This window comes from Ictidomys tridecemlineatus, chromosome 2, assembly GCF_052094955.1.
Source record: "Ictidomys tridecemlineatus isolate mIctTri1 chromosome 2, mIctTri1.hap1, whole genome shotgun sequence".
Classification (NCBI taxonomy): domain Eukaryota; kingdom Metazoa; phylum Chordata; class Mammalia; order Rodentia; family Sciuridae; genus Ictidomys; species Ictidomys tridecemlineatus.
Window position 1 is genome coordinate 68934738 of NC_135478.1, and position 22699 is coordinate 68957436.

Sequence of the window (22699 nt, forward strand, 5' to 3'; positions counted from 1 at the left end):
TATATATATATATATATATACACACACATATATATATACACATATACACACACACACACACACACACACACACTTATACATATATGTACACACATACACAGAGATAGACTAATTCTGCTCAGGAAAAAAAAAAACCTTAATGAACAAAACATTTAATGGATTTTTGGACAACACATAATCTATACTTCCAAATAAAAAGGTATTTTCTGTACATATGATCAAATCATAAAATCTGGGAAAAATTTATATAAAAGACTGGAAAAATTATATCATCTCCTTTTTCTCACTTTACTGTATTTCTTTGCAGCATTTCCCCCTGTTTGTATGTTTATATTAACATACAGTTCATCAACATTTAAATCTTAGTTTCTGCTTTTTTTTCCCACTTCACATTTAATTGTGAGCATTTTCTGTACCTCAAAGCTTTGAAATAAATAAATCTGCCTACTATTCCACTAATCGAACATACAATAACCCCTAAATGAATTATGTTGTGCTAAGTCTTCAATCTAATACACTGTTCCATTGAAAAACATTACCAAAATCTTCAAAGCATAGTTATTTCTTTAAGATAGATTACTAGACATATATGCTACATAAAAGGATATTTATCTAACCTATCCCATCTTTTATCCCACTTTTAAGACTTCTGATACATATGAAACTACTGGTCAGGATGGCTGTAAGAATTACCAGTTCTACCAACTGCACCCACACTAAATTATTTTATAATGTTAGTTTGACTTAAACCACTATTTTGTGTTTTAGCAATTGAAAAAGAAAAAAAGGGGGGGCAGTGACTATATAAAATAATCCTTGTGCTTATGTGCTAAGGTATAAGTAAGTTAATTTACTCACAAGTGCAGTTCTCCAAGAGAAAATGACAAAGGATACAATCCCAAAGAAAACAGCGAATACTACAGGCTTCCATGGTAGTCCATAAAAATCAGGCCCAGGTTGAGTATCATCAGGCAATGTAGTAAACAGCTTAAACAGACAAATTAGAAGAAATGGGAAACCTTAAATTTATAACAAAACAGTCACAAAGAATCATGGCAATTCTAAACCAACTTCCTCATCAGAAATCCACCTCCTCAATATTTTCCAATAGCTTCTTCAAGAGAGAGGATACTGGCAGTCTCATATTTTTTGTTCGCTTCCAGTGTTTTCAAGTATAATGAATCTAAATACTTTTTAAAAATATTTATTTATGTATCTTTAGTTTTAGGGTGGACACATTGTTTTGTTTTTATATGGTGCTGAGGATCGAACCCAGTGCCTCATGTATGCTAGGCAAGCGCTCTACTGAGCCACAACCCCAGCCCGAATCTAAATACTTTAAATTGAGCATACATTTCCAGTTTGTAACAGGCCCTATATCATCACATAGTCTAACACCTGGCTAGAATCCCTCTGGATCATTCTTTTCTCTTAGATAACCTGGTTTTTATAATTTAAAATATTCATTTAAGACAAAACTTAAATACATGAAAGAACTAATTAATTTTATGGCAACAAATAAAAACAATGACGATATATGTGTAAGATTTTAAATCTTACTTCCATTCCACTCTTATATACAGATACGTGACATATAATTTCAGACAACTCTTGAAAACTGGCTTGGATAAACTTCTCTGAATTTAACATCCTTCTATAAAATTCAGAGCCTAATTTTAAATGGTTGCTCAAAGGCAGTGCAGTAAACACCTGCCAACTCTTCCCTGTTTTCACCGCCCTCTACACGTAATACGAGATAACTGTCACTTGGGCCCAATTCCCCAGCAGTCTCCTTAGGGAAAAAACCTGTAGTAACATTAGCTGTTTGGATTGTTGGCTGCATTTCAGAACATACCATGAGGTTGTCACCTCTATTCCGTCAAAAAAAAAGTGCAAGTGGGGAAAGCTCAAGTACACTCTCACCGGCCTCGCTTAACCATACAGTCACGTCCTGCCTGCCTTGGGCCTGACACACTCCATTTCTCCGTCGCCACGACAGTCAGTGCACCCACTCCGCCAGAACTCAGCCACCCGACAGGGGTCCCAGGAGCTCTGGGTCCCCCAGGGAAACAGTGACAGAAGGCACAGTGGCAGGTACTGAGTCCATGGTGTAGGGACGGCTGAGTGGAAGCGACGCTTCCCTGCAGAACAGCACAGGACCCTCTCTTTCACCGTTTCCTACTTCAGTAGGACCCAGCGCAGGGGGCGGGTACTGGGAGTGAACTTTGCCTTCCTCCACCACAGGCGCTTTCCGCCCAAGGCACGTAAAACCAGTCATCAGAGGAAGCCCCTGGGTGGACTGCAGTGAGCAGACAGAGGATGCTGAGGGGCGTGGCGGGGAGCGGGAAGAACCAACTGCGGAGCCCAGCGGGGGACAGCGCCAGTAGAGCCAAGTGGAAGAGTCCAAATGAAAGGACTCCAGAAGGAAAGAGGCTCACCTGTCCCCGGAACTTGGAGAGGACTGGTGATTTAGAAGGCCCTGGAGGAAGCCAGGGAAACTAGCAGAAGGGGATTATAGGCAGAGACTAGGAAAAAGGAGAAAGTCAGGCCTCCCAGCCCCTCCCAGAGCAAAACCCTTTTGTCAACGTGTTGAGACACCAGGTACCTACCTGCCCCCAAAAGTGCAGACAGAAGAGGAGAAGCTTCTCCTGCTCCCTTCTAAAGAACTACTGCTCGGACTGGGCTTTCCTTCCCTGCTCACTCTAGTCCTGTTACTTTCTCCAATTGTGGATGACACTCTTTTTAAAAAAGCCTAACCCTAAGGAATCATGTCATTATCACCACACGCTGGTGGCTTCATTTCTGGATGCCACATTTTAGGGTTGCATGACTTGTGGAAAAGAACAGAATCATGAATAGCCCAAAAAGCACGTGCTAAAAATTGAAGAAACTGGGGACATTTAACTTGGGGAGGAAATGAACATCTGTGGATCTTTAAAAATCTGTCGTCAAGTTGAATATAGTCAATTCAAAAGAACAAGAATAAGCAGGAAAGCACTGAAAAAGAAGAGCAATGAAGGGTACAGGGAGGGCAGACTATATAATTAATTCATGTACCCTCGTCCAAGCCCAGGAATACATAGAGATTGTGGGACAGAATAGAGAATCCAGAAACAGAACCAACTGGACATTTGGGGTACAATAAAAGTTAGTTTGGGGAAAATAGACTTTCTAATAAGTAGCGTTACCACATGGAAAATTATAAAATTGGATTTTTCTCTACTTATTCAAAAGATAAACTACAAATGGATAAGAAACATGAATGTAAAAATAGAAAATAAACAAGTACTAGAAAATATTAAGTGAAATTTTCTATGTATTATGAGTGGGCAAAACCTGCCTCATTGAAAAAATCTTTCCTGGCTGTATCTAAACCTGCTACACACACACACACACACACACACACACACACACACACACGCAGTTTGACAATGACAAACTGAGAAAAAATATTTGCAACATATTATTGTCCAAAGAATCATGTTCCTGAAATATAAAGAACATTATAAATAAAATGGCCAGCAAACCTATACAAAAATGGGCTGAAGAAATAAACAGATCTCAGGAAAAGAAATACAAATAGCTATAACATATGGAAACATGCTCTGCTTAGCTCATAATGAACAAAATACAAATTAAACCACACCAAGACACCATTTCTCACTTGCATTGGCAAGATCAAAACGTTTGACAACATAATCAGTAGGTGAGAGAATGTGGGGGAATACAAATTCTCAGACACTGCTAATAAGTATACAAAATGATACAACCCTTATGAATGAGATTTGGCAACATCTCCCAAAACTGCTTATATATTTACCTATTAACTCAACAATCCCACTTTTTTTTTAACTTTTTCAGTGCTGGGGAAGGGTATCTTGGGCAAGTGCTCTACTGCTGAGCTATAGTCCACCAGCCCTAATTTCTAAAGATACTGGGAATACAACAACAAATGTTTAAAACTTGTATTTACAAAACTATGTTATTCAAGCATTAATTATAACAATACAAGATGGTCACAAAAGGCTGAAACAACCGTCATCAATGAAAGTTGTTGAATAAACCAAAGAAGAAAGAAAATAATTTTAAATACTGCTAAGAGCTGGTTTCCGGAATACATTTTTTAAAAATAAAGTAGAGAAAAATATTTATAGAATACTATTTGTATCTTAGAAAGTGAAAAAAGATGAATATATTATTTCTTATAGCTTTGAGGTAAAACTGACATGCAATAAATTACATGTATTTAAAGTGTGCAATTTGATGAATTTTAACATGAAATTATGAAATCACCATTATAATCAAGATAATATACACATCCTTTACTTCCAAAAATATTCTCATTCTCTAGGTAATTTTGCCCTTTGTCACCCTTCTTTCTTGCCCCCCACTTTCCCATTCCTCCAGCAAAATGTCTTATCTTAATAGATTGCTTTGTATTCCTCAAGTTTTATGTGTATGGGATAATATATTGTATTTTCTATGGCTTCTCTTATTCAGCATAATTTGAGATTCATCTACATCAGTTTATCTATCATCTATTTTTATTGCTGAGTAGCATTTCATTACATGTACATACCACAATTTGTCTATCATCTATTGATAGACATTTGGATTTTTTTCCAGTTTGGGGCTTTTACAAATAAAATAGCCAAGAACACTGATATAAAATTCCTCCTATTGCTTTATAACTTATCTTTTCTTTGGAAAAGAATGGTTGGATATGACTGGTGTATGTTTACCTTTTTAAGAAGGTGATTCTACCACTTTATATCCCCACCAGATGTGTACCCATCCAGTTCCTCCATCTCTTCTCCAACCACTCAGCACAATTGTCTTTAATATTAGATATTTAATAAGTGTGTAGTGGTAACTCTTATGCTTCAAAATTGCATTTCCCTGATAATTATGTCAAGCATTTTTAATGTATTTACTATCTGTTTATCTTCTTTGATGAAGTGTTATTTTACAGGACTATATTTTTTTCTAATGCGTTCTAAGAGTTCTTCATATATCCTTGATGCAAGTCGTGATAAATGCTTTAGAGTAATTTCCTCCCAGCTTGTGTTTTGTCTATTTCATTGACTTCAAAGAGTATTTTGAATTACAGAGGTTTTAGTTTGATGAATCCCACATTGTCAAATCCTTTTTAATGCTTTTGTTGTCAAATTTAAGAAATCTTTGCCAAACCTAAGTTCAACAAAAATTTTTCTCTTATTTTTTTTCCTAGAGGTTTTGTAGTTTTGAGTTTAATATTTAAGTCTGTGAGTTAATTCAGGTGTCTAATGCAAGGCATGGATCAATATTTTGCATATAAATATGCAGTAATTTCAGTACCATTTGCTGAAAAAACTTTCCATTCTCTACTTGTCTTTCCATCTTTGTCAATGACTGTTGTCATATATATTGTGTATCTATCTCTGAATTCTTGGCTCTGTTTCAATATGTTTTGTCTGCAATCCTGATTACTGTAGCTTTAGAATATTTTTTTTCCTCTTCGTATGGTACTAGGGATTGAACACAGGACCTTGCATATGCTAGGCAAGTCCTCTACCACTGAGCTACATCCCCAGCCCTAGATTAAGTCTTGAAGCCACGTTGCAATCAGCTTGTCATTTTCTACAAAACTCTGCAGGGATTTTGATTGGAATAATGTTGACTCTGGTGATTAAACTGGGATGAATGGACACCTTAGTCTTCTGACTCATAAATTAGGTATATCTCTCTATTTAGGTTCTCTTTAAATTCTATCAGCAATATTTTATAGTTTTTAATATATACATTTTAGTTTTTGCCACGTTTATGTTTAAATACTTCATATTTTTATTCTATTGTACATGGAAATCTTTAAAATTTCAATTTCTAATTATTCATTGTTAATATATAGAAAATATAATTGCTTTTAGATGTAAATTTTATCTGTCAACCTTACAATAGCTTTTTTCTAGATCATACCAGATTGTATCTATATATATTCATGTTATCTGAAAAGAAAGAGAATTTTATTTCTTCCTTTCCAATCTGAGTGCATTTTATTTCTTTTTCTTGCCTTAGTATACTAGCTATTTCCTTACTGCACCCCAGTACAATGCTGAATAGATGTAATGAGAGTAGACATCTCTGTTTGGTTTCTGATCTTGGGGAAAAGTATTCAATTATCAACCATTAAGTATGAGGTTAGCTGCATTTTTTCAGAGGATGTTTTAAGCTCCCTTCTATTCCTAGTTTGTTGTTTGTTTTTCTACATCAATAATCAATGCTGAGGGGCTGGGGTTGATACTCAGTGGTAGAGCACTTGCCTAGCATGTGTGAGGCAATGGGTTCAAATCTCAGCACCGCATATAAATAAGTGAATAAAATAAAAGTTAATCAACATCTAAAAAATTTTTTTAAATAATAATCAGGGCTGATTTTTTTACATGTTGATGCGATTTATTGTCACCTACTTGTACATGCACACAAAATAACAATATAATTTGGCCAATATTACTCCCCAACATTTCCCCCCTCTGCTATATTTTTTAAATGCTTGTTTTGTATCTCTCGAGCTAAACACAAAGATTGTGCTTTTAGGTACATCAATGTGGTAAATTTCATTGATTTTCAAATGTTAAATAAATTTTGGATTCTTGACATAAATCCCCATCATCCGTCTAGTTTTTGTCTATGATGTATTTTCCTTTTACATATTGTTGTATTTGACTTAAATTTTTGTTTAGAATTTCTGTACAGATTCATTGGAGATCCCATGAGAGGTATATGGTTTTCTTTTCTTATTATATCTTTGTCTTGGTTTGGTGTAGTGATAACACTGGATTCATAGGAGAAATATTTCCTTGCTTTAATATTCTACAAGGGTTTAGTATTACTACTACTATTAGGAATTAGTATCATTTCTTCCTTACAGGTTTAATTGGATCACCAATAAAGCTATCTTGGTCTTATATTTTTTTCTTTGTAGAAAGGTTTTTACCTATACCTTCAATTTCTTTAATAGTCAACAAGGTTTATGAAATTGTCTGTTTTTCTTGAGTGAACTTTTGCAATTTCTGGCTTAAATAGAATTTCTTCATTTCATCTAAATTGTCAAGTTAATTAACATAAACTGTTCATAATATCCCCATTATCAGTCTAGTATCTGTGAAATCTGTAGTGATATCCCTTCTCTGATTGCGAATATTGGTAACCCGTGTCTCCTCTTTTATTTCCCTCACTAGATGTTGATCAATTTTATTCATCTTAAAGAACTAGCTTTGGGTTTCATTGATTTTCTCTTATTTTCCCTTTTTTAAAATTTTACTGACTTATGGTCTTTATTATATCTTTTTTTCTTGCTTACTTGGAGATTAACTTATTTTTCCTTTTCTAGTTTCTCATAGTAGGAACTAAGTCAATGACTGGAGACTTATTTTTTAATAAAGCTATCTTGGGCCTGGTAGTGCTATAAATTTTCCAATAACACTTTAGTGACATTGCACAAATGGATATGTTGTTTTCAGTTTTATTCAACTCAAAATATGAATTTCTTCTCTGATTTATTTGACTCAAAAATTATTTAGCAGTGGGGGCTAAGGTTGTAGCTCAGTGGTAAAGTGCTTGCCTCACATGTGTGAGGCACTGGGTTCGATCCCCAACACCACATAAAAAATAAATGTACTGTGTTGTCCATTTATACCAAATATATATATATATGATAGATAGATACAGATATACATATAGATATAGATAGATAGCAGATAGCAGCCTGGCACTTAAGTTTTCAAATATTTGAGAATTTTCCAGATTTTTCCATTATTGATTTCTCATTTTATTGTGTTCAGAGAATAAGCTTTGCTTGACTTTGAATACTTTTATATTTACTGATAATTTTTTTAAGATCCAGAATATAGTTTATCTTGGTAAATGTTCCATGTGCAGTAAGCTCCTTGGGGGTTTTCTATAAATGTCAATTAATTTCAAATGGATGGATTGATTATGTCATTCACACTTTCTACAACCTTATTTTTATTTTTCATTTTCTGCCAATTGCTGAGGAGAGGATATTGAAATCTCTAAATGTAATCTATAGGATTCATCATTTTCCTCATAATTCTATCAATTTTGATACTTCATGTATTTTGAAGTTCTAATATTAAAAGTACAAGCATTTAGGTTTATTATATAATCTTGACTGATTCGTTTATCATTAGGAAATAACTTTCTTTAGTCCTGATGATATATTTTGCCCCACAACCTCTTTTGGTTTAATGTAGCTACTCCAGATTTCCTTTGACTAGTGTTTAACATGAGATACCTTGTTCAATCATTTTAATTTTGACTTCTTTGTGTCTTTCTATTTACAGTGTTATTCCCTTAGACATCTATTTGGGTCTTGCTTCTTTAGGCAATATGACAATCTCTGTTTTTAACTGATGTATTTAGATACTTTCCACTTAATAGGATTACTGCCGTGCATAGGTGTAAGCTTAATATAATCTTCTATTTGTTCCTTCTGTTCTTTGTTCTTTTTCTTTTCTTTCTGTCTTCTTTTGCAGAAATACCACTATCGGTATTTTTAGTGATTCCTCTATTGGCTTATTAAGCTATAACTCTGTTTTCTAATCTTAGTGCTTCAGGGTTTAGAATATACATCTTTAATTTGTCACAATCTACCTTCAGATGATACTATATTACTTCACATATTCAATAAGAACGTTACAATAGTTACTACCCTTCTGAGATTTATACTGTTGTCATGTATTTTACTTTACATGTTTTCTAAGTCCCATACTACACTGATATTTGTCTTTAAACAGTCAATGACTTTTTAAAATGTTCAAATAAGAAAAATTATTTTAAATATTTATGCACACAGTCACCATTTTCAGTGTTCTTTACTCCTTTATTCCATTATTTCCATCTGCTGTCTTGGTGCAAGTGTAGGTGAATTCTTTCAGCTTGTATGTCAGTACAAGTCTTCATTTTAGAAAGATATTTCACTGGGCATGATATTATCGGCCAACATTATTACTCTTCAAATATATTAAAGGTATCACTCCACTATATTCTCTTATGCCTAATTTCTGACAAGAAATCTGATGTCATCCTTAGTTCTTCTCTACATAAATGTCTTCTCTAACTGCTAAGATTGCTCTTTATCACTGGTTTTGAGCAATTTATGATATAATATACCTTGATATAGCTTTATTCATGCTTTTTGTACTGTAGTCCCATTTAATATCTTGGATCTGCAGATGTACAGTTTTCACAAATTTTTGGCCATCATTTCTTAAAATATTTTTCTGAATACCTCTCATAGCTCAACTTGAAACTGTCCCACAGCTCACTGATGCTCTGGTTCACTTTTCTTTAACAGAAGAAATTTTCCCTGTTTCATTTGGGGTACTTCTCCTGCTATGTCCTCAAGTTCACTAACAATTTCATCACAATGCTTATTCTGGCATTAATCCCATCCACTGTGTTTATCATATATTTTCAACTCTAGAAGTCTGATTTTCTTAAAATATATCTTCTATATCTCTTTTTACCTTTTTAACACACGAAATATAGTAGTAATGACTTTTTAAAAAATGCCATTACCTCATTCTAACATCTCCGATAGTTCTCAGTTGGCTTTGATTGGATGATTCTTCTCCTCATCATTGTGGATTGTATTTTTCTTGCTTCTTTGCATGCCTGGTAAGCTTTGATTCGATGCCATACATTACGAATTACTATTCTTAATATTTCGTATACAATTAAATTACTGGAAACAATTTGATTCTCTTGGGTCTGAATATTTGTTAGGTATGACATAAATTGTAATAGTCCGAGGTAACACCCTTCTGATTATTCTACCCAACTTCCTTAGATAGTTTTTTCCAGGTGCTATTCTGGTCCCTGTGTTAAGACCTGTTCCTTCTAATCACTTAAGATGGTTTCTCTGACTTGCTAAGCAGTTTCATCACACTTATGTGCAGATCAATACCCTGCTGAACACTCAGAGAGCCTTTCACAGATTTCCAGAATTGTCTCTCAATGTAGCAACCTTCTTTTGGTACTCCACCCTGTGAATTCTAGTCACTTTGGTTTTCCTGGAATCTCAGCACCATCTCTCAATTCATGGTATCCTCTGGTTCTGCCTGACTTCCCCTTCTTTGTCATGGCTTGGGAATCTCTTAACATAGTAAAAGCTGGGGCAACTAAAGAGCTCATAGCATTTGTTCTTTATGTTTCCAGAATCATTCTTTGTTGCTTGATCTTCAATGTTACTGGATCTTAAAATTTTATATGTTTGTGGGTTTTTTTCATATTTATTTTAGTTGTTTCAGTTGGGAAGGTGAAGCCAGTACCTATATAAAGCTATCATAGCTAGATGTAAAAATCATTTGCTTTTCTTTTTCTTTTTATGGTGCTGGGGATTGAACACATGGCCTCATGTGTGGTAGGCAAGTGTTCTACCACTGAGCTGCATATCCCTTTTCTCATTTGCTTATTTTTTTAATAGCAGAATGCATAATGAAATAAATTTTAAAAGTTAATTATAAAAGAGAGTAATATCAGGGTAGACAGAACTGGGACAAAAGCTAGAGTTCTTTCAAAATCAGGCAGGAGAATCACAAGTTCAAAGCTAGCCTCAGCAACTTAGCAAGTCCCTACGCAACTTAGTGAGAACTATCTCTAAATAAAAAATAAAGAGCCTAGGTATGTGGCTCAGTGGATAGGAGCCCTGGGTTCAATCACCAGTACCAGAAAACAGAAACAACTTATTTTCACAAATTAACTTTGGCTCTTCTAAATATTTAAATAATTGTAAAATAAATAAAAAAATCTTTAAAAATTAACACCTAAATATTGAAAGCAAAAATGAAACAACCTGTGATATCATGTTGGTGACAAACCACAGAAATGAATTATTTCAAACATACCTTAGTGGGATATAGCTTAAAGACAAGAGAATTTCATCTCATTTCAGGAATACATTCCTGAAAGTATTTTAAACAACATAAATATAGTCGTGTGTTGCTTAATAATGGGAATAAATTCTGAGAAACACATCTTAGGCAATTTCAGTGTGTAAACATCATTGAGTATACTTATACAAACCTAGAAAATATAGCCATTTCCACACGTAGGTATTCATATATGATATATCATCGCTTTGGGGATAAAAACCTATAAGATATTATTATACTGAATTCTGTAGACAATTGTAACATTGTAAATGTTTATATATCTAAACATATCAAAACACAAAAAAGATTAAAAATACTAGGTGTCAAGAATTTTTTAGCTCCATTATTATGCACTAATGACCAAAATGTCATTAAGTGGCACAAGACTGTAAACAATTATATTTATGTCATTGAAAACTGGAACTCCAACATCAGAGAAAGAAAACACAAATCTAAGATAGATAAAGTGAAGTAAAATCTCTCTAACATCCTGAATTTTCATGGGAATTATCTAAATGACATGATCAAAAATCCCCACATATTTCTGAGCTTTGTTCACTAAAAAGGCTTACAAATGACAGTCAATTTGAGCAATAAGCAATCCTAGTACTTGGAATGTAGCCTCTAAATATCATTTCCTATTGAAAGAAACCAAAGTTCTTTTAGAGAAATAGTTCCTTCAAGGTCTGGACAGGGAATGTTTAAGATGAACTTGGAACATCTCATAGTTCAAAAGCAAGGGAAACAGGTAACAATGACCACTAGGTGGTGGCAAAGGGTCCCAGGAGCCAAGATAAAGAGGCTTCTACAAGGCAAAAGGGAGAGAAATTGAGCATCAGATAAGAACAATTACTATTCCTAACTGGATTAAACACACCAAATATTTTTAAATGCATGACATCATATTGACTCTTAAATAAAAGTTAAAAAGATTTCAAAAGCCCCTTTGGGTATCATTTGATAATGCTAGAATAATACCTTACTATTCTGAAAAGTGTTTAAATGAAGAAAAGGAATCAAATGTTTATCTCCTGCCTTAACTATACAAACTGAATATCTGTGTAAAGAATAATCAATCATAGCCAGGCGCTGTGGCACACACTTGCAATCCCAGTAGCTTGGGAGGCTGAGGAGGAAGATAGCAAGTTCAAAGTCAGCCTCAGCAAAAGTGAATTGCTAAAGCAACTCAGTGAGACCCTGTATATAAATAAAATACAAAATAGGGCTGAGGATATGGCTCACTAGCCAAGTGCCCCTGAGTTTAATCCCCAGTACCAAAAAAAAAGAAAGAATAATCAATCATAAATTTTTATTTGTATAGGCATCCCAGCCTTTAAATGAAGAAAGAAAAATCCCAGCAATTCAGACCATTGCTATTTTGCAATCTGTAATATATTAGCAAATCTCACCAAGGTCACTGTTGACTAGTAGTCAACATCAAAGGAGAGGACATGCAGATGTCAATGCAATATTTCCTATTAAATTTTCATAAGAAACAGAATTGAACCTAAACCTGACTACCAATTTCCAAGAAATATAAAGCAACAGAGAGAGGCTGAGGTTGTTAGCTCAGCACTTGCCTAGAATGCATGGAGCCCGAGGTTCAATCCCCAGCACCACCAAAAAAAAAAAAGGCAATAGAGAAAACAGGTTAAATTGTTGTACCAGGGGGATGTCATTTATTCACCCAAACTACAATATATCCTAGAAGTCCCACAAACATATTTTTTTCAATTATTGCAAAAAGTTACAACAAAAGGAGAAATCAATAGAGAGTAACTTATATGAGACTTTTCTCCCACTGAACGCAACCAGAAAGTAGGAATATATATATTGGTACCAGGGATTGAACTCAGGAGCACTTGATCACTGAGCCACATCCCCAGTCTCAGCCCCATTTTGTATTTTATTTAGAGACAGGGTCTCACTGAGTTACTTAGCACCTCACTTTTGGCTTTGAACTTGTGATCCTCCTGTTTCAGCCTCCCGAGCCACTAGGATTAAGGCATGTGCCATCATGCCCAGTCAAAAAAGATTTTTAAAGAGCTATTTTTCAGATAGAAAGCCACAAGGAACATGCAACTGTCACCCCTAAGAGCAGGAGAACAAATAGGTGAGCATTCTACCTGGAGCCACCCTCTAGACCTCAGTTTGAAAATGGGAACACAAATGGGGCACAACAGTCTCACTGAGGAGAGAGAGACCAGAGTTCCAGGAGATTAAGCAGCCAAAAATATGTAGAGAAAACTACCAGAAACATGGGAGCCACAAAGAAAAAGAGTTCCAGAAATCTGCATGGAGGTGGTCTTCAGTTTGGGGCTACATTCTAAGCAGTACCTGTGAGGGCCAAGAACAACTATAAGCTAACCAATCCCACAGTTGGCACTGAGCTGGGAGAAGTCTGGATTCCAGCTAGCCAGAGAGAGTTGACGTACAAAAACAGTATGGTCAACAAGCTCATGAAGAAGTATTTGATCCTGGCATCATGGCACATATCTGTAATCCCAGCAATCAATCCCAGGTTGAGGCAGGAAGATCCCAAGTGTGAGGCTGGCAACTTATCAAGGGCCTAAGGAAGTTAGTGAGACCCTATCTCAAAAGAAAAAAAAAGTTCACTCAATATCATTAATTATCAGGAAATAAACTCACAAAGACATACCCACTAGAATGGCCCAAGTGCTAGTGAAGATGAAGTCAAGTGGAAGTCTCCTAAATTGCTGGTGGAAGTATAAAATGATTGTGGTCATTTTTTAGCATGGCTTGACAGTATCACATAAGACAAAAACATACATTAAACGTAGGAGGCAATTGCACTCCTAGATATGAGTCCACTTATAGTGGCATATATATGAAACAGTACTGTAGGAAAAATGAATCTATAGTTTAAAAAAAAAGTTATCAATGGTTGCCTGGAACAGGTGGTGAAGGCACTCACTGGGAAGGATCCCAAGGAAACCCCTTTTCTAGTGAAAAAAAAAACTGTTCTATATCTTGATTATGGTAGTTTTTACCTGGGTATCTACATTTGTTAAAAGTCAGAGTGTGCTTGCTTTGGCAGCACATATACTAAAATTGGAACAATACAGAAAAAATTAGCATAGTCCCCGAGCAAGGATGACACCCACATTTGTGAAGCATTCCATAGTTTTGTGGAACCAACCCTTCAGCAGATGAATGGATAAAGAAACTGTGGTACATATATGAAATGGAATATTACTTATAGCATTAAAAGAGAAAAAAATTATGGCATCTGCGGGTGAATGGGAATATCAGGTTAAGGGAAGTAAGCCAATCCCCAAAACCAAAAGCTGTATGTTCTCTCTGAAAGTGGATGCTGACCCATAATGGGGGTGAGGTGGGTGGTAAGGGGCATAGAAAGAATGGAGGAACTTTGGGCAAAGGGGAGGTAGGACAGGTGAGGGGGCAGAGGGATAGGAAAGATGGTGGAATGAGATGAACCTCATTACCCGAGGTACATATAGGACTACACGTGTTGTGTACAACTAGGAAAAGTTTTGTTCCATTTATATACAATGAATTGAAATGCATTCTGCTATCATGTATAACCAATTAGAACAAATTTAAAAAACTCACTGATATTGGCTATCAAGGAATTACTGTTAAGTTGTGTGATGGCCCGTGGGTTCATTATACTATTCTCTATGCTTTTCTTTAAAGCTTTTCTAATTAAATTTATTTTTTAACTAGTACATAGAAACAAACATTATAATTATTGAATTAGGTAACATGACATTTTGATGCATGTATACACTATGTAAAGTTTAAATCAGTTAAATATATCTACCTCCTCAAACATCATTTCTTTATGGTAAAACTTTCACAATCGTTTCTTCTAGTATTCTAAAATATACAGTATGTTATGGTTACCTATAGTCCCCTACTATTCTCTCTGCTCTTATTTGAAAGTTTCCATGATAAAAATACTAAAAATAATTTTTAAATTAAGATATAACTTCAAATATTTAAAGGATTTCTATGTAGAAAAGTATTCAATTTTATAGAGGAAATCATGTGGAGGAAAATTTGGAGTCAATACAAGGATGAACTAGACAACAGAAGAACATATAGCCTTGTAAGAGAGTGACTCATGCTAGGAAATACTGGTGTACAGGCCTCATAACTATTCGTCAGGGCCACAGTAAAGAAAATAACAGCAATGAGTGAGAAACTAGACGAACAGCCTTCCAAGGTTTCTTCTAACACTAAGATTCTGCTAAGATTCCATTGATCAATGAATCTGATTGGTGCACATCTCCCAAACACATCAGAGCCTATTATTCTCCAGTCCTATCAGATATCATACTACTTGTTTAAGATTTTACATTGACTTGTTCATAATTTTTGCATATATTTGTTAAGTCCTTTTCTTAAGGCTTTCAAAAATCACAATCATGCCTTACACCTGTTAGACTCTTTTAGTCCTCGCACAATGTCCTGTACATACTGGGCCATCAAAATGCCTCTTTGAAATCTCCTCTCAAATCAGTCTCCTAACGTTGTGCCTCTTCTTTGCCACTCACGTCTATGTCTTACCTATCACCGTACAATCACTGACCATACCTGCACCACATTCATGTCCCCTGACCTAGACCTAGAGGAGGGCTCTGTGCATACCTAAAAATATGAATAAAGAAATCCTTCCCATATCGTGAGGCTGTTAACTTTCCAAGTGATGCTGATTCATTCTGATAATCAAATTATGACTGTGGAAGACTGCTTTAATCACTGGAAATATAATTATTCTAACTGCCTGGCTCGTATATACCCCTTACCCAGGTGGCTGCCACCATCATGAACAAACATGGAGCCAACTGAAAAATGGTTTCTCCCCACCACATCTTTTCCACCCTGGTGGTCTTTCCTCCCCAGGTATTCATTGTCTTTATACCACCTTCTGACTGTCTACATGAGAATTAGGGCATGTGTAGGGGTAAAACCCTTCAAAATGCCAGACACCTCACCAGACATTTTACCTTGTCAAATCATTTAATTCTTATGATTGGAGTAAGCATTATCTACATTTTTCAGATGAGGAAAACTTTTTTCAAAAGTTTAGTTATTTGCCCAAACTTCTAAATGATAACCTTGGGATTTGAAACCAGATCTACCTGGCTTCAAAATCTATACATTTTACAAGGAAAACAACAACATCATCTTTCTTACACAAGCCTTGAAATAATACAACCTACAGGAAACAACTTCAGTTGAGGAGGATTACTGTCACAATGGCCCTAGGACCATCTTATCCTCCAACCTCTAAAAGCTTTCTCATTCCTATAATTAAACTCTATACGTCCAATATCAACAAATACCAATAGGGGGGAGGTAAGTCCTAAAATGCTTAGATAAGCTTCTAGACAGATTAAATGTCTTATTTGGATCATGATTTTCTTTAGAAAGATCAGCCTTAAGTGACTCTTTCTAAGAAACAGATCTAACCTAATTCCTTTCATTCTTAAAACTTTCTAAGGATCCCCACTATTAATGGTCTAATGCTACTTTGGCTCATGACTTCCTTTAAGATTTGCTGGCCTCTCCAACAGGCCCATCCCCCTCCAACTTCACACTTTACAACACCAACTATTCACATTCTCCTGCCCTCCCCAAATATCCTTTCTTCATGTTTCCATTTCTCTGAACACATTTCTTCTGACTGCCAGCTTCCCCCACCACCCCAGCCTGTCTAATCAACAACAAACCACATGTCAGACTCCTGTTTGCCCTTTGCCTGTGCTTCAAACACATCTCAACCACTTTCTGACCTTACTTATCACCCTTCCAACCATAATAAATGCATTTATGGACAATAATGTTCTACCATCGAATAAATACCTCTCTTTCTGCCATTATCTTACTGTGTTTCAAGTGAATGCTGTTATCTCCCTGCCAGAATGAAGGGTTCTGAGGGGAAGAACCAAGTTTTTACAGGTGTGTAAATGTCTAGCCTTGGTAGACAGCAAATCTTCCTCATGTGCTAAACCAAGTAACCATTAAAGCCACACCCCTATGGCTTTTGTTTCAGGAGCTATGTACTCAAAGGGTCAAGAGTCATTTTCATAAAGACATTTTAAGTTTTTCACTTCATGACCAGAAGCCACTTAAAAACTAATAAATAATCAACATTCTAATTGAAGAAACTATGTCAAACTTACCATCTTAGACAAATAAAGCAAGAATGAATATAACAAGAAAAGTATGTTGTCCAAAAGGGTGGCATCTGCTGGCTCTTCGACCTTTATCTCTAGTTGGTTTTCTGTATCAGCAGCATCAACAGGAGTACCTTCTGTTATAAGTAGCTCTAAAATTGAAAGGGGAAATTGCTATTTTATTTTATGCTATAGAATAAGAATTGTCTCTCTTCAGTTTCAATATTCACCGAGTGTTTCACTAAATATATGAGTCACAGTGCCTGGAATATGTGGCTCTCTTAAAGACAATTAACACAACAGAGAAGAAAACTTCAAAATCCTAATTAGAGCTGTCAAACCCTTCAATTATAAAATGAACAATCTCCAGTCTACTCTTCACTACTTCCATGGCCATACAACTGCTACCAAAACAATATTTACTCAAGGAAAATTTTTAAAACCAGAGATATATAGACAGGGTCACATTCAAAAAACATGGATTTAGTGCTGGTGAAACTTTGTGTTTAAAATTTTAGGAAAGCTGAAAGAGAGGGAGTCTTGGTTTGCAGATTTGCAGGTGGAATGGGCCAAGGCTTAACATAGTATCTGGCACCTGGCAGAGATACTCAACAATTATTTATTGAATGGACAGATGACAGCTATTTAAAAAGAACACAGTAGTACCAAGAGAGACTAAAGGGAATTGGGTACAGACCTGCATTGAGGCTCTGTGAATGAGGTAGAATTCCAGTTAGACCTGAGAGCTTGTAGGGGTGGAATTTCAGTATGAGTTACATGAGCCTGGGGTATGTTTGATTAAACAGCAGGAGTCCAGCATGCAGTTATTAAGAAGTTGGACCAGTTGCCTCTAAGGTCTTTCTCAACCCTGAGATTCTATTCACTACTATTTTTTAAGCTTTTGCCTAATTTTTTTTTAGTTTTTGATGGACCTTTATTTTATTTATTTGTATGCAGTGCTGAGAATCAAACTAAGTGCCTCATATGTTAGACAAGCACTCTACCACTGAGCTACAACCCCAGGCCCTCCATTCACTATTGGTCTATGAATTTGACTGCTGCTGAAGTCTGCCCCATTGGCTCAGCATCTCAGCACCTGAGACACATTAAATGACATTTGGGAAGATTTTACCTATTAAAGGTCATTGACATCATTTTGTGGTGGAACTTAAAAGGCCAGGGAAATAATTCATTCTTAATTTTGTAAGTCAAGTTTTCCCTATTCTTGAAAGTTTTGGAGCATGAAAATAACAAAGCGTAATGGTGCGTGATTCATTTTCATAACCTTATAGAGTTAAAGACAGTTCAGAAGTCAGTAGTGTTCATATATAGATGCAATGTCTTCTGGAAAATGGGAGAACTCATATGTTATTCCTTCTCAAATTAACTGAATCCCCCCTTGCTATGAGTTCTCCTACACTCTGTGTGTGCAGATGGTGGGGGGGAGGTTCAGATCAGTGCTGCCAAGCCCTGCACTGGTGCAGGATAATGCTTATAGCTATGCTTACAGACCAGAACCTTTAAAAACACAAAATACAGTAATTATGGCTTCATAGCACCATACTGGATGGATTAAAATAAACAATTAGTCATCATCTAATTTACTGATAAAATGAGAGTGAGCAACACAAAAGTAGAATGCTGTTGATGCCATTATTGGGGATTTTTTTGAAAAATTGTTTCTCATCTCCCACTGGATACTGTGCACTATGATGAAGTATTTGTAAGTGTCAATCTAAAATCGATTGCAGTTCTGTACTGTTTGCTGTAAGTATATAGTATAAAGATCTGGACCATTGACTGCATTTGAAAAAGTTTAATTACCATGTCCAGGAAGCAAGTAAAAACAGGACTTGAGCTATATTATATTCCATTTAGAAGAAAAGGGAAGAAAAACACAGAATTTATGAGACTATGAACAGTGATTATTCAAGCTAACTTGTACTAGGCCAGACTTTCCTGGAAGGCCTGCTAAACACAGATTGTGGGTCCCACCCCTAGAGTTTCTGGTGCTGTTGGTCTGGTTGAAAACTACAGTTTTAGAGCATAAGGCCTTTGAAGAAAAATATTTTAGTTGTAAATGGTTTACACAAGCTAGTCATACCTAAACATTTGCTTTTAGGTGAGTTACAGTCTCTGGCCTATTTTTGATTTCTAGTCATCTTTATTCTTGCTTTTCTCTCACTTAAGATATTTTTTTTTGAACTCACATGTACCTATATCACTCTCTGCTCTATTTCGTACCTTTGGCAACAAATATCCTTGAAAGCCTTCATTATGGTAATGCCTCTACTTTGTAGAGAAAAATTGGCAAGCTTTACCTGGGTCTACTTTCTCAGTATTTGGGATCTGAGACACTTCTGAAACACCCATGTCCTCAGTCACAGGTTGATTCAAGAGGCTGGGCTCTTCAGGATGGTTCATATTAAAATGATGACGCAGGAGGTTTGGCTCTTCATGAAGATTTCTATTAGGACGATTTGTGTTCTCTTTAGGAAAATCATCTTCATGGGGTGGCTGCATCTCTACAAGGGAGAAGAATGCATTGAGCCAGATGGATGACACTATCTACCCCCACTTAAGCCCAATGATCAGCACTCCCCCTCAGCACACAGTTCCAGATACCTCAACACTGCCCTCCATGTCCTGGCATGAGCCCATGAGAACAACTGGGCAAGGATACGGGAGGGTTAATTATTTTCATCCCATTTAAAGGATGACTGAACTATACAGTCAAATTTATAAAGAAGCCTTTAATCCAAAGTATTTAATCCAAAGTATTTCATAAACAAATACATTTATGATAGAGGCTTCAATAACTTACCTTCCCTTGGCAAACCAACATACACTCACATGAATAAATGTGCAGAAGAGAATTCTGGTCCAGAACAAAAGTGTAAAATGTCTATTCTGCTCAGAAATAACAGGAACTCTTTCATCTACAAGTGTGCTGGTCTCAATGAGCCAGTATAGAGAAGGGAATTCCATAAGTCTAGCTTGCTTAATGTGCCTTTCAAATATGTTCAAAGTAACCTAGGAGCCAAATGGTGAACCTATCTCCTTCCTGAGCTCAGGACATAGACCAATAGGATCCAGAGCAAAGATTATCTCTTTACAGGTTCATATTCTACCCTGAACATTCACTTGCACTTTGCATTCTTATCCAAAATATATCTGCTTTGATTAAATGTACAACTGTTTTCTTCCCCCCAAAACTTTCCTCCTTTCCCATTTCCATATCACCTCGTTCCTTGTCCATCATGTCTACCCTTTTGGCTGTGGTTTCAGTTTTCTTTAAAATCTTCCAAATTATACTCATTTCTTGTTTGTTTTCTTTGGTTTCTAGATAAGGATTGATTTCTTTTTTCAAAAGTTTATAAGCATCAGTCTTCTCCTGTTCGTTTGAGACCTGAGAAATGTCTACCCTTTTGGCTGTGGTTTCAGTTTTCTTTAAAATCTTCCAAATTATACTCATTTCTTGTTTGTTTTCTTTGGTTTCTAGATAAGGATTGATTTCTTTTTTCAAAAGTTTATAAGCATCAGTCTTCTCCTGATCGTTTGAGACCTGAGAAATGTTGCTGGTTTTGTTTTTTTCACTTTCTGGCACTTTCAATTTATCTGGTAGTATTTCTTCAAAAAGTTCAAGTGAAGTTTGTTCACCCTGAGCATTATCTGTTTGACTATCTGCATGAGGATGGTTCTTCTGAGCCAAAAATTGTTCCTCAACATCCACAGTGTTTTCTGAGAATGCACTTTCAATTTGTTGTGAGTTTGCTACTACTGGTTTAGGTTCAGGTTCAACATCCTGGGAGACTTCAGGAAATTGTCCCACTTTTTCTATAGCTTTCTCAGAATCTTCATTTGCAGAATCATACAATTCCAAAAATCCTAGAAGTTCTTCTACGTTATAATTATCAAAATCATCTCCTCCAACATCAAAACAAACAAAATCTTTCTCCTGTAAGGAAAAGAAAACCATTAATGTGTCAATAACAAAGTATCACAAAAGCAAACTCATCCACGCTCCCAAATTCAGGATTGGTTCTAAAGAATCTTTGAGGTCAACCACATTACCCTCCTCCAACCCCCACTGCCTAACTCCATCTATGGCTGAGTAAATCTGTCTTTTTCTAGACTACAGTGTTAGAAAGTCTATTCTTTCTTTCTTTCTTTTTTTAACATGGGTCATATTCTTTAAAAAGCATAATGAGTAAAAATGGTGACAATTTGGTCTCCAACTGCCTGACTCTTGGGTCTCTCTCAATTTGCTCTGAACATAAGTAGGGAAAGGCAAGGTATCACTTATAGGATCCTCCAGCTCTTAATATCTACACCTATGTTTCAGAAATTTAACTCTTAATCATTTGCTCAGGAGAAGCTGGAAGATCCTGCAGCATTGAGAAAAATGAATCAGTTTTAAAGTATCTTACTGAGATACAAGTACATTGGATGGAATAAAGAATGATATTAAGGAGGCTCCTCACATTATTATTACCACAAGAACAAACTGAAAACAAGATTCAACAAGGTATACACCTTTCTCTTCATCAGGGTTTCACAGTCACTAAGATCTCTCTCAGAATTATGTGTATATTATCTAGTCTTCCTTCTTGCTACTAGTAAGCAAATTGATATAAAAGGAGCCATAGTATGAATGGACATGTTTTTAAAAAATTTCCATTCCTAATTAAATCTTCATAATATTCTGCGGGGGTTCTGGGGGTGGGGGAGGCAGTTCAATGTAGTAGGGATGAGTGATTTCCTCTCCTCATCACATGCATTTCTAAGCCATGAGGGATGCATGTAATGGGAAATACAATGAGAAGGCAGAGTTCAAAACAAATGAGTTCTCTGTAATCAGTGAACTGCTGTCACAGCTTAAATCCCAAGAACTCTCTTTACCAACAATGAAGTCCAACAAGCAACAGAAGTGATTTTATGGCCCCTGAGATTATAAAGAAATTTTAGGAACAGCAACAACAAACAGGATGACTTTATCCATTCAGTCCATCTAATCTAAGAACTGTCCTAGCCTAGCAGTTTGCATATTCTACAGCCACTACAAAGAGCTGCCCAAAGATGTTTCAGTGTTGGTGGGCATCAATTACTATACAATTTAAAACTCTAGAAAATAATCAGCTGAAGTGAGAATTCTAGAACACGAAATCCTTTCAGTCACAAAATCAATTTAAGTCAGAGCACCATACAGGAATGTTGTATAAAGGAAGCAGTTCCGGCCTTAAAAGATCTGAGACTGAACATCACCTGAAACGCTCAGGTCCCCTTTTCCAAATCTATAACATGACTATGATCCCGTATATGACTAAGAATAAGAAACCTTTGTAAGTACATATTTCTAGCCTAGTATAAAAGTTAGAGTTTATTAATTTAACCTAAATATACTTAAAATGTCTAATAACTATCCAATGAGTTTTCCCTGTAAAATGAAATTATTTGCCTCTTAGAATATCTGTTTCAATACATTAGACAACTCTCAGATTATAATATAATCACCCTTGAATGCCTTTCAAACTTTTTTTTTTACAGGTAGTCTGATTTCAAATGAAAATCTGACACACAAATGTTAGATTGCCCCCC

The 22699-nt window shown here is 35.8% G+C and overlaps 1 protein-coding gene and 1 non-coding gene across 21 annotated transcripts in view; one reads left to right on the forward strand and one right to left on the reverse strand.

Moving 5' to 3' along the window:
* The window catches only part of LOC144375138 (transport and Golgi organization protein 1 homolog), a 111157-nt gene that overhangs the window by 18055 nt on the left and 70403 nt on the right, over window positions 1-22699 (reverse strand). For 19 of the 20 annotated variants that reach the window (XM_078038700.1, XM_078038716.1, XM_078038712.1 and 16 more), the window contains 4 exons: window positions 20345-21059; window positions 19423-19626; window positions 17108-17253; window positions 859-987 (listed from right to left, as the gene is read on the reverse strand). In XM_078038700.1, the coding sequence (XP_077894826.1) occupies window positions 859-987; window positions 17108-17253; window positions 19423-19626; window positions 20345-21059 (1194 nt within the window). The remainder of the gene's footprint in view (window positions 1-858; window positions 988-17107; window positions 17254-19422; window positions 19627-20344; window positions 21060-22699) is intronic. The other variant, XM_078038711.1, reaches the window with a different exon arrangement.
* On the forward strand, window positions 13977-14083 carry LOC144375548 (U6 spliceosomal RNA). Its single transcript, XR_013435615.1, has one exon. It is a non-coding gene; the product is annotated as a U6 spliceosomal RNA (small nuclear RNA).